Source organism: Gopherus flavomarginatus, chromosome 1, assembly GCF_025201925.1.
Source record: "Gopherus flavomarginatus isolate rGopFla2 chromosome 1, rGopFla2.mat.asm, whole genome shotgun sequence".
Taxonomy (NCBI): Eukaryota; Metazoa; Chordata; order Testudines; family Testudinidae; genus Gopherus; species Gopherus flavomarginatus.
In genome coordinates, this window is record NC_066617.1 from 53,017,944 (window position 1) to 53,030,118 (window position 12,175).

At 39.8% G+C, this 12,175-nt stretch overlaps 1 protein-coding gene across 5 annotated transcripts in view; it reads left to right on the top strand.

Annotated features, from left to right (window-relative positions):
* The first annotated feature begins 581 nt into the window (after positions 1-581).
* Positions 582-12,175, top strand: part of GPR85 (G protein-coupled receptor 85) — a 31,178-nt gene continuing 19,584 nt past the window's right edge. Inside the window, exons 1-3 of one of the 5 annotated variants that reach the window (XM_050936335.1) lie at positions 582-770; positions 1,388-1,515; positions 2,300-5,257. In XM_050936335.1, coding sequence (XP_050792292.1) covers positions 2,480-3,592 — 1,113 coding nt within the window. In that variant the 5' untranslated portion in view covers positions 582-770; positions 1,388-1,515; positions 2,300-2,479 and the 3' untranslated portion in view covers positions 3,593-5,257. Of the gene's footprint in view, positions 771-910; positions 1,049-1,387; positions 1,516-2,299; positions 5,258-12,175 lie in introns of those variants that run through there. The other 4 variants (XR_007772058.1, XM_050936334.1, XM_050936337.1 and 1 more) reach the window with 4 other exon arrangements.

The following is a 12,175-nucleotide window of genomic DNA, read 5'->3' on the forward strand; positions in this document are numbered from 1 at the left end:
GTGAATTGTACAGCACACAGGGAGAATGGGAATAACGTCTTGCAATAGCCTTTGGTCAGCAATGCCATCTCATAGCACTTGCATTTCATTCCTGTGATTCCCAGCCAGGACATCATCTGAACCTCACCATATGTGGAGTCTTATAGCTCCATCGTCAGTTTAATTATTTCCATAGGCACTGACACACACACACTACCGTCTGGATACTCTCGGGACATGTTACTGCACTTCCTAGTCCCCTTTCTTGCTCTACCATTGCTAAAGTGCGAAGCAACTAGGTAACGTGTGAGGAGACCTGGATCTCATCCCCAGCAGCGGCAACCTACAGACCTCTGCCTCCTAAGGGGCTGCAACGTACCAGCCTGCAGCCAGCTCCTTCCCCGGCCCCGATCGGTGGGGAGAGGAGGGAGCAGTTCAAAGGCATGAACGAGGAGCTGGGCAGCCTAATTCCCGCCCCCCACGCTGGCTGGCCCCGGCTCTCCACTAACTCCGGCCCGGCAGCCGCCCAGTGCAAGGGCAACGTGCAGCTGCCCTGGGCTCACCCAGGCGGCGGCGCCTGCCGCGGCTGCGTTACTGGAGAGACTGTGCCGCTGCGACAGGGGAGGACGAGGCTGGGAACTGAAAGAGGCTCAGTGAGCATGCGCCGCCAGAGCCACTGACTATGTTCTCAGTCCAGGTACCAAGGCAAAAAAAGAAAGGCAAAAAAAAAACCCACTAGCAATTTATAGCCAGCAGACGCTGTAGTGTGTGTGGCTCTCCAGCACCAACAGGTAGGAGGAGAGGGGCTGGGGGGAGAGCGTTGGGGGCACAGTGCTGGTGCAGCTGCAGGTTTTGGGGGAGGGGGAGAGATCTGCCTTCCCAAGGGTGGTTTTTTTTAACTAAACTGCATAATGGAAGTGCCCACAGACAATGCATCTTTCGCTGGGCTCCGGCTGAGCTCCCCAGAGCTGGGCAGGCTTGGCAGGCTCAGGGCAAATGGTCTGCAAAGCACGAGCAGCACCCAAGGCGCCCTTGCAACCCAGAAGCAAGTCTCCCCCAGCATCGCTGGGTATGTGTGTGCATGTATATCAAGCTGTGTGGAGAGCAGAGGGGATAAAGAGGGGGAAACGGCGGGGGGAGGTTCATGATTTTAAAATGTTGCCATGATCTGATCAGCCTCTGTTTACACAGCAGTAATCAGGCGCTTTGTGGATGGAAAGAATGGAAGGATTCTAGTGGAATTCAGTGTGAATCTCCTTTGTACACCCGAGGTGGCATAGGAAGCACTTCATGTGAATAACGGAGGAGCCTGATCATACTTGCAGTGGCTCTTGTCCCTGGGCTTTGGAAAAGCAGCAGGCAATTTTTGATTGTATTTTATTTTTTCTTTTGCATGAAATGTATTCAGATGCAATTCACCCGGAGAATAAGTGTAAATCGTGGAGTCCTAATTGACTAAAGGAAGATCTGTTCATTATACGTTTATTTAAGCACAGCCAAAGACAACCCTTTCAAGGGAAGGGAATTATTTCTTGGGTGTGTTTCCTTTCTCTTCCCCCCCTTCAATGTTTACGTTTACTAGGGTTTAATAATAATGTTGGGGCTTTAAAGATAATATTGGGGCTTTAAAGATTTGTAATAATAAAAGGGGGGCAGAAGAAGGGGGGACCTTTAAAGCACAGTGCTGTTTTCTGTCTAGCATCCGTGTTTATATCAAAGCCTAAATGACAAAATCAGGGTTTACTGGGGGGGGAAATAATGAATACCATTTTCGTTTACAATGTGCATGAGCTAACACTGTGATTAATGTGCTTTGGTGACTTGGGTTAAAAAACATAAATTCTGCAGGGTTTCTTTGGGTATGATCCATATCAACACAGCAGCTGCCTCTAAAACATTGACAAATATGTAGAAGTGAAATAAATGTAGGTAATGTCCAAATGTAAGTGGTCTTTTAGGATTTCTTTTAAGATACCAGTGATTATTTCCTGGAGTTATGAACTGGGGATCATTTTATTCATAAAGCCTTTGAGGCATGAACTATAAAATTGTATATTTTACCAAATATAAGGTGTATACCAAATATGACATATTTGGTCAGTTCAGGGGCTGTAAACAAGCCAAATCTATGAAATTCCAAATAAGCCAAATGCTATATAATAAGTGTGCAGGTCAGATAAAAATGCCTCATGGTATATAAAAACAAATAGTACACAAATTTACAACTTCATTTGGGTCCCCATAAATTAACATCTGTGTTAGCACTTTCTGACATCATTACTTGTTAACTTAAGAACTGATAGCTTGATTTTTTTTTCAGATATTTTGGTGGCATGACAAGTCAGAAAGAAGAAAAGAGGATGTACTGTATGACTAGACACAAGATCTGTTCTGTTTGTGGATTACATTTGCAGTAAGATGTATGGATCTATTTTTTCCTTGTTCTTATATATAGATCATAAGACTTGACTGTGGCAATATCCATATCATCCATCCATCTATGGCGAACTACAGCCATGCAGCTGACAACATTTTACAAAATCTCTCTCCTTTAACAGCCTTTCTGAAACTGACTTCACTGGGTTTCATAATAGGAGTCAGTGTGGTGGGTAACCTTCTGATCTCCATTTTGCTAGTCAAAGATAAGACCTTGCATAGAGCTCCTTACTACTTCCTGTTGGATCTTTGCTGCTCAGACATCCTCAGATCTGCTATTTGTTTCCCATTTGTTTTCACCTCTGTAAAAAACGGCTCTACTTGGACGTATGGGACTCTTACTTGCAAAGTGATTGCCTTTTTGGGGGTTTTATCCTGCTTCCACACTGCTTTCATGCTGTTCTGCATAAGTGTCACCAGGTACTTAGCTATTGCCCACCACCGGTTTTATACAAAAAGGCTGACCTTCTGGACTTGTTTGGCAGTTATCTGTATGGTGTGGACCCTTTCTGTAGCTATGGCTTTCCCCCCAGTTTTAGATGTGGGCACCTACTCATTCATTAGGGAGGAAGACCAATGCACCTTTCAGCATCGTTCTTTCAGGGCCAATGATTCTTTGGGATTTATGCTTCTTCTTGCCCTTATACTCCTAGCCACACAGCTTGTCTACCTCAAGCTGATATTTTTCGTTCATGATCGCAGGAAAATGAAGCCAGTCCAATTCGTTGCCGCAGTGAGCCAGAACTGGACTTTTCATGGCCCTGGAGCCAGTGGTCAAGCAGCAGCTAATTGGCTGGCTGGATTTGGAAGGGGTCCCACACCACCAACCTTGCTTGGAATCAGGCAAAATGCAAATACCACCAGCAGGAGAAGGCTACTGGTCTTAGATGAGTTCAAAATGGAAAAGCGAATCAGCAGAATGTTTTACATTATGACATTCCTCTTTCTGACCTTGTGGGGTCCCTATTTGGTAGCCTGTTACTGGAGAGTTTTTGCAAGAGGGCCTGTCGTACCAGGGGGATTTCTAACGGCCGCTGTCTGGATGAGTTTTGCCCAGGCTGGAATCAATCCTTTTGTCTGCATTTTCTCCAACAGGGAGCTGAGGCGCTGTTTCAGTACAACCCTTCTTTACTGCAGAAAATCCAGGTTACCAAGGGAACCTTACTGTGTTATATGAGGGAGCATCTGTAAATCTCTAGCCTTGTAAAACACTACCCTTTCTCTGCTAAGCAATTGTGGCCTGTAGCCATGTCTTGAGAAGAAAATCAAGAATGGGAAATCAGCAGCTGTAAGGATTTGGGCAACATTCTGCAGTCTTTGCAATAGCTCACCTGTAATCCTATTTGAAACCCAAATGTGTTCCTGCTGACCACTGGTGAAGGTTTGTAATTAAGAACAAAGGACTGAACCACTGCCCTGAATTCCTTTATGTGGTTGAAATCTAGATAAGGATTGCAGATGCTAAGTATCAGTGCTAAATGCTGTGTATATCACTACATAAAATAAGACCATCAAAACGATTAGCATTGGACATCTTAATAAGTTAAGTTGATATGAGGTTAATGTGTTGATAAAACTAATTTTAGACATCTGAAGACGTTTAAAACATTTCAGACAATTATTGTTTTGCAAAGACTGAAAACTGGGGACTCGTAAGTACCGTAACTAATTAAAGATGTGCCATGCATTATTGGATTATCACACTGACAAATCTGTTTGCCTTGTGAGTGAGTTTTGGGGAGCATTCCAAAGCAGTATTTTTGTTCAGATTAGACTTTACTCTTTTTTTTCAAATATATTACTCTTTCTAAATACCATTTCCTTAACAGTGAAATTACTAGCATTCAACTGTATTCTGTGGTTTTTGCTGATTTGGTATAAAGTTTATTAGACTCTTATTTATATTTTTTAAAATGCTAGATATCAGTCTGTTAGGCAACGTTAGCCTAGGTAATACCCAGTCATAATTGAATGGTCATAATTATACAGAATAAACACATGTTGCCTTAAAGGGTTATCTAGTATCTTCCATTTTGTTTAGCAATGAAGCAAATAAGCAAGGAAAATTGAATCAGTAACTCTGGTCAGTCATTTGGGAGTGCATGAAAGATCACATAATCCTCTCTTTCCTTTTTACTGCTATGGTTCCCAAAATCGGTATGCACATCACTGGGATGATATGATATTTTTTCTAGGTGTGCTGCCCATTCTAGTTTGCTCTGAGAAACATAGGCAGTTGATGTATGTTTATATTTTAAGACAGCTGTCATGGGGAGACTGCAGCCTTGGTATGATATCTTGCACAATTTGTGAAGCATTTATTCTACTGAAGGCACAGTCTTGTTTATACTTTCTGCACATTTTGGTGTATTGGTTGTTTTAAATTATTTAAGTTTTAACTTGTTGAAGCATATAATATGATTTCTAGTATTTTAGAAATACATTAGAGTCTGTGAGTCTTTACTTCTTTAAGGTACAGATGTGTGGATTTCAATATAAAGTTGCATTTGCCAAAATTTACCTGTGTAGCCTGTTAATTTTCTTGGAATAAAATTTTACATTTTTTCCAGTTTTATACAGTTAACCTTTTTTATTTTGTCTAGTGAGCTAGCATGAGATTTGAGAATGTAGCCATTATGGATTATTATTCTTTTGCAGTCATTGTATTCCCAAACTGTAAATGCATGAATGATGGGGACCACAGGATTGATAAATGATATTATCTACAATAGCACTGTTGTGTAGTTTATCATAATTACCCCTCTATCTATTCTAAGATGTCAGTTATATTTAAAGGTACAACACAGTGTTAGACATAAACTTAACAGTTTAATTTTGGTAAGTGTATATATTTGAAGCACAACATCATGAGTCTGTCAGACATAAAGAATGTTGGTTTTCTTAAGATTTGAAAGAAAAGACTAGTCGTTTTAATTAAATATTGGTGTACTCTGTCATTGTAGTTTTATGACCAGCCAGTAAATCAAATATACACAAACAGCAGTCAGTAACTGAAATGCTTAAGTTTGTATGATAACATTATACAGTGTGTATGCAGCGATTCAGAGAGCTGTGTCTATATATGATCAGACAACTTGATCACAGATTTTTAGTGAGCAATCTGTTTATTTGACCTCACTTACACTTTATACCAAGGTTGATTGGTTGAGGGGCATAGTTTAATATATAGATTTGAAACAGAAAAATCACTACACTAATGATTCGTCATTGGTACAGGAATATTGCAGATCATAATTTGAAATGGGACCAAGAAACTTCTAGCAAAAAGGCTTTTTTATTACACTGAAAAAGGCTTTGAAATTTATATAGCTAAAAAAAGTTGTCTAAGATAGCAAAATGGAATAAAAAGTAAATTATATGTTGAGAAAAATTCTGGAAATTGTTCCACTTAAGTTTACTAAGCAGTTGATTGGCAATAACTTCCGTCTGAGTTCTATAAAATAGTAACCTTTACAAGGAAAATTGATATTACATATTGTAATAAAGATGTACATATACATAAATCTGTAAATAAAGTTATAGTAGTAGATATAATAGGTTCTGACGATTAGCCAGATAGTTTTCAAGTAAGATACTTTCAAAAACTGCAGATTCAGCCCTGGGCGTGGCTCCTAAGAAAGTCAATTGGTACTTGCCCATTAACGTAATTTGGTAGCAGAAGCAGACGCCAAAATTTCTATAACGCTCTGATTCTGGAATACTTAGATGGCTGTATTTACTGTGCAGTGGGGAAAAAACTATTTAAAAATATTTCCCTGGAAAATTTTGCAAACAGTAAATGTTGTAAATTAAAATAACAAACAACAAAGTTTGAAAACAATTTTTTTGCTAAATATTATATGCTAATATTAATATTCTTCGTTATACAGTTTGATACAATTCTTTGGACTTTACCTAAACATACATAGTTGCGTTATTACTTGAAGCTAGAACTATTTTTAAAATGACATTAGTAAGAGGTCCTATGTCAGAGCTACTTCCTTTTATTCTGTCCCATTATAAAAGAACAAGGGGACATTCAGTGAAATCAAAAGGCAACACATTAAGTTATGTTTTATGCAAGATATAAATACTCTGTGGAACTCATTGGCACATGATGTTATTGAGGCAAATATCTTAAATAAGATTTCTGTGAGGATTATATGCTTACATGAATTAAAATAGCATGTGCAGTTATTGTAACTTGTCATTTTGATCCTGGTTAATGTATCAACCTCATGCTTCAGGGTATAAATTGATGGGGCTAAGAAGATTCTCTCCATGTTACTGCACAGTTGTCTGGGTTCAGTGTGGGGGATTTTTGCTTTCCTCTGAAATTCAGGGTTTAGGCCACTGCCAGAGCCATGACAGTAGACTAGAAGAGTTACTGCTCTCTTCTGGTATAACAATATCATCCTACTGTACATCTGCATTTACCTTTTATTCTCACACATTTAACTTAAAGTTAGCCATTTTCATTTTAATCTTATTGACGAAGTAGCAGATGAAATCACCTGGAACAGGCTCCTTCAATCAAAATGTCTCCAGCCCCACTCCCTTTCTCGCCCCTAACTGCCCTTGTGGGCCCTTGGCAGCCTCCCTATCCACCCTATTTCCAGCTAAGATGTTTCATTTCCTTAGTCTCTCTTTGCTCCGATTCCTGTGCTCTTTTAGGAGCATCCCACCGAGTCCTCCATCCTTCTGCCTACCCCCATCCAAATAGTGGATTCACTTGCTGCAGCAACAGGCCCCAGCTGTCTGGATTCCCTTCCTGAAGAAGACTGTAGCAGGCAGTAGGGCCCCTGTAGCTATTGCTAGTAGCTTTGAGAGCTGTCATTTCCCATTTCCTGGCTAACAGGATCTGGTCTCTGTGCCATGGGGCTTCAGCCAAGAAGTAGGTGAAACAGAAAGGAAAAAGTTAAAATAAAAGTAACCGTAAAATAAAGGAGACCATAATTATTGTTCTACTGCCCAGGAGAGATCTGATTTTGTGAAGTCTTAGTTTAAAAACACATTAAGTGGATAAAAACATCCAGCTAGCAAATGAAAGCAACATTTTGTACAACTACAAAATATTCTTATAAAACAGCTTTCAATCAATCTTTAGACCCGGAGGGCATAGGAGACCAGTGTGTTAATCCTCTTTGAAGTGTGTTGTCTTTGTTCACTTGCATTGTCTTTGCTCTGCCTTTTATGCATAAGAACGTTTACTTTTATTAATACAAGTCCACTGCTGGAGCAGCAAGTTATTACTGATGGGTAAAGAAGCTAGTTCAATGACTTTCGCAGAGGTGAATTAGAATGTATATTTTGCCTAGAACATTTGTTTTTTATAAATGGTGACTAAAAGTTTTGGGTTACATAGTTATACAATCTTACATACCATGTAGTGAACTTCCTTCTTATTTATATTCATTGAGCACTATTTAAGTGCGTGTTACAGCACTCCTCTAATTGACTTTTCAGAGGAAGAGGGAGGATGTTCATCCTAAAATATTCTCCATTATTACAAGTCAGTATAAAATCCTTTCCTACTCATTATTGAAGTGACTTTCAGTGAGAAGGGTTCAGTGCGCTCAGTTTGATGAGTAAGGGTCATAAATTGCCCTCCACTGATGAGATGATATGGCACTGTGCAATGCATATCCCAATCCCAAATCAAATAACTGTATAATATACAACGATTTTCCTAGAATGACCCGGAAGTATCTCATATGCTTTATAGCCAAAGAAAGGGAGCTTCAGGGTCACAGTCTTTAGCTAGCTAACGTGCGTATGTTAGAGATTGCCTTGTTTAGCTAAATGGTATCAGTATGTAAAAAGATTTTGACCAAAGAAGCAATGCAGTAAAGAACACGGATCTTTCTTTATTGTCTAAACAGGAAGCATGGTCCTATAGTAAAAACAATATTTAATCTTTTGCAATTAAATATATCTGGTTATCCATGTACTGCATACAATTGAAATACACCTGTTAACAGAAGTAATAATGATCAAGATTTTGAAAAGTCACTAGTGGTTTTGGGTGCCTGACATGAGACACCTTAAATGGGCCTTGTTTTTAGAGGGAGGAGGGAGGGAGCGGGTCTGAACCTACTGAAGTCAAAACCTGTACAAATATTAGGCAACCTTCTGTCTCAAGCAGTTGTGGCCTAAGAATCCCCAAATGAAGTGAGTAAACTTCTGCTCCACCTTTGTTAGGAGGCCACTTTTGTTAAGCAACCAAATCTTGTTGATCCCTTCACTGGTTGCTTAAAACAGATTTCACTTTTTAATGTGATATCTAAAAATCCTGAGTGTGAAATAATATACTTGACTTTCTACTGTCGTGTCACAATTTTGTTGCATTGTTACATTTAAAATTTAAGTCAGACAGCAAAGCTAATGATTGAAGAAAGGAGTGAACCATTGATAGTATAAAAACACATGCTTCATGCAATCTCATCTCCTCACTCCCTCTCTCATTTTAAATGAATGTCAGAGTTGCACATTTAAGATCAGCTCATACATTCTGTATTCAAGCAAAAATCCTATTGAAGTTATAACAGTTTTACTTCAGTGAGGAATGCAGGTTTAGGCTTTGAAATATATTAAAAATAGTCGGAAATGTATAATGCACAAGCTCAGGTTCTCATAGCAATGAAAAAAATGTTAACTCAGTCAGATTACATGTTCTGTATATTAAAGAATGCATTTAAAAGCCTATCAATCCCAACTATCATGTACCAGCATGTGTGTGCTGTATGGGAATTTAATGTTGTTATGAGAATCTTATATATTTTCTGACTCTTTATTTTAACCTGGCAAATTCAGGGCTTGCTAGTATGAATAGTCAGAGGATTGTTCACAATAAAAAGCACTACATTAGTGAGTGTTAGCAGGTCAGTCCCTTAAAATGGACACCAACTGAGGCTGCCCTAGCACATGTGTGCAAGAGGGGGAATTGGGCAAGGAAGATTTTATCTACACCCTCATCCCTTGTGCAGTGGCCAGCCACAGTCCCGATCCTTGTGTTCCCATGATGGCCTGTGCCCCATGTAAACCCTGTTTTGAAGGATTTACAAGGAGCATAAGTCTAGCATTAGTTCTCTGGATATGAGTGAATGCTAATCTCTCCACAAAGCAACATCAGCTCACCACCACCACACACACACACACACACACACACACACACTCTTTCTTTTAGCCAATGATGATATATTCTGCTGTCTGTTGAAAAGTGGATGCTTTGTGTGCTCTTGTATCCTTGAAAGAGGACTGCTATCTTCCCTGCCCAGCCCAGCACTACCTGAGCAGCAATTATATTTGTATTTGCTTTTACATCTTTTGCATGAGTGTGAGAGGGAGATGGTTTGCAGTTTTGTTTTGTTTTATGAAGAGTAAAAATATGCGCATCTAGGGCACTAACCCTCGGGGTAAGTGGTGGTGTGTGCATTTGCACATTTCTGTAAACTTCTGCTCTCTAACATATACACAAGCCCTACTTCTGAGACAATGGTATTGTGCCTTTCCTTACCTCACAACCATTCCCTGTGAAGGCTCCTCAGCTTTGGGAGGACGCTGGTAGGAGAGCATAAGGATAAGAAATACATACGTAGCTGCTGGGTTATGTTTCATGGTAATTACTGGGTGGGGCACCCAGAGAAGTCTGTTTGGTTCGCTGTAATTTAATAATCAGTCAAAGGATACCTAGCGCTCCTTTTGATGGGATGAGTATATACATGAAAAGTAAACACCAAAAAGAAAAAAATTCTATAGGTTTTCAGTTTACGCACTCTGCCATAACTGCAGCCCTGTGGCCATAACATAACGACTGACCTAATAAAACAAAGTTTCACTGAGACGTAATCGCTTGCAACTTTTGGTTCCAATTCTGTACTTGCTACTCAGTAAAGAATGCAAGATCTTTGTATTTCAAAATAAATAAATAAAATTGTTCAGGCTTTCCCATCCACTAGTCCTCAGTGAGGGCCAGCCACAGAAGGACTTTAAAAGTTCAGCCATTTCTTAATTTATTTTTGTGCAAAGATAGTCTGTTGATTTATATTCACTGTTGTGCAAGTGTGTGTGTGTGTACACACAAACAGCTAAAGGGACTTAGCTCAAACTTTCCAAAATAATTCAGTTTAGCTGAGATGGTAGGTTTGAGTCCAAAAGGAGGACATATTATGAGTAAGTAAAAACAGTTGTAATGAAAGGAGAGGGGCAAGCTTACCTACAACTTGTTAATGTCTAATCTGTAAGTGATATTTTGGGCTCTATTGTGAGTCCTCCTGCTCCCCTAACTGGATGCCTAAGTGGGTGTAAGGGGTACTTACATTGCCAGAGTCTGTGAGGGGGGTTCGGGGAATGGCACCACCTAGCTGTCCTTCCCCGTCCTGCACAGGTTTGTGAGGAATGGCTGAGCACAGGGGGAAGCAGAAATTACACTCTGCTTCCTGCTTTGTTTCTTGCTAAGCCATGCCATCTGCGGTCTTATTCCACAAGCATTGTTAGGTCACAAAGCAGCTTTTTCAAATGGCATTTCTGAACGTTTTCTTAGAAAATGTTTCTGAGTCAGTAATTATCTCTGGAATTTCAGTGAATCGTTTCTATTTTTGCTAAGCACAATGAAAAGTGTGATTAAATAAGTGCAGAAGTTTGTCCCTTTCTGCACTTCAGTGTAGGGAACTTCCTGGGGGTTAAATGATAGAATCCCTCCTCACCCTCCCCAGCCTGCCACATTGCAGTCGCTCTTGTATTCCAGCTCATAGGCACGTGCCACAGCTCTGCATAAGTGGGATCCAGTGACCCTTCCCAACAGCCCATTCTTATTCAGGGGTGAGATGAAACCAAGCTATCAAGACCTCACTGCCCAGCTGATCTGCCTTTGTTCCTTCCCCCATGAGGCACGTCACAGGGTGTAAATGGCAATGTGATCTTTGCTTAGTTCTTTCGTGCTCGGGGGAATTTCATCTATTTTGAATGTCTCATGTTAAAAGCTCTCGCCACATAAGTCATCTCCACTCATAATAAGAAATTAATTTGTCAGGAAGAAGAGAGTATCACAAAAGAGTAGCTGGCCCATAATGAGTCACAGAACTGAAAGACTAACTGATAAACACAATCATGGTCAGGCAAGGCAGTGTGGTCCAGAGCTGATAAAATTCTTTAGACAGCAATTAAGTACACGTTGATACAATAATTATTATTAAGACATTTCATTTAAAGGTTCAAAAGCTTGAAGAAACTGATTTCCCCTTTTGACATTTCCTTTACACTGATACCTTCCCTCCATGCAAGATCGGTTTGGCTAACAGGTACACTTTGAGTGATATTGACATCTCTTAAACCATGCCATCTAAGGACAAATACTAACTGCTAAATAATTTACTACTTTAAAGCTCAGAAGAGACAATTACTTCCAAGTCAAACTAACTACAATGGAAACAAACCTCCTGTTCTAAAATAACACATGTAATGCATTAAACATTGGCACTGGCACTCTGGTGTTGTCAGAGTTAGCAAGTATGGAACTATATAGAGTCCAGGCAACTGACGGAGGAAGTGAATCAAGCTAAACCAAATTAAGGCCACTTCAGTTCTGAATGAGAGTGACCACTCAGGAGTTTAGTGCAGTCTAATTGATCAACTTTAAATTCACACTTTTACTTAATTCAGATTAATTTTCTCAAGTGTCTCCAGGTAGGCAAGCCTAGAGTGTCTAGAAACAGGCTATTACTATGGGATGTTACTATTTTTTAACAAACTATAATGGAAG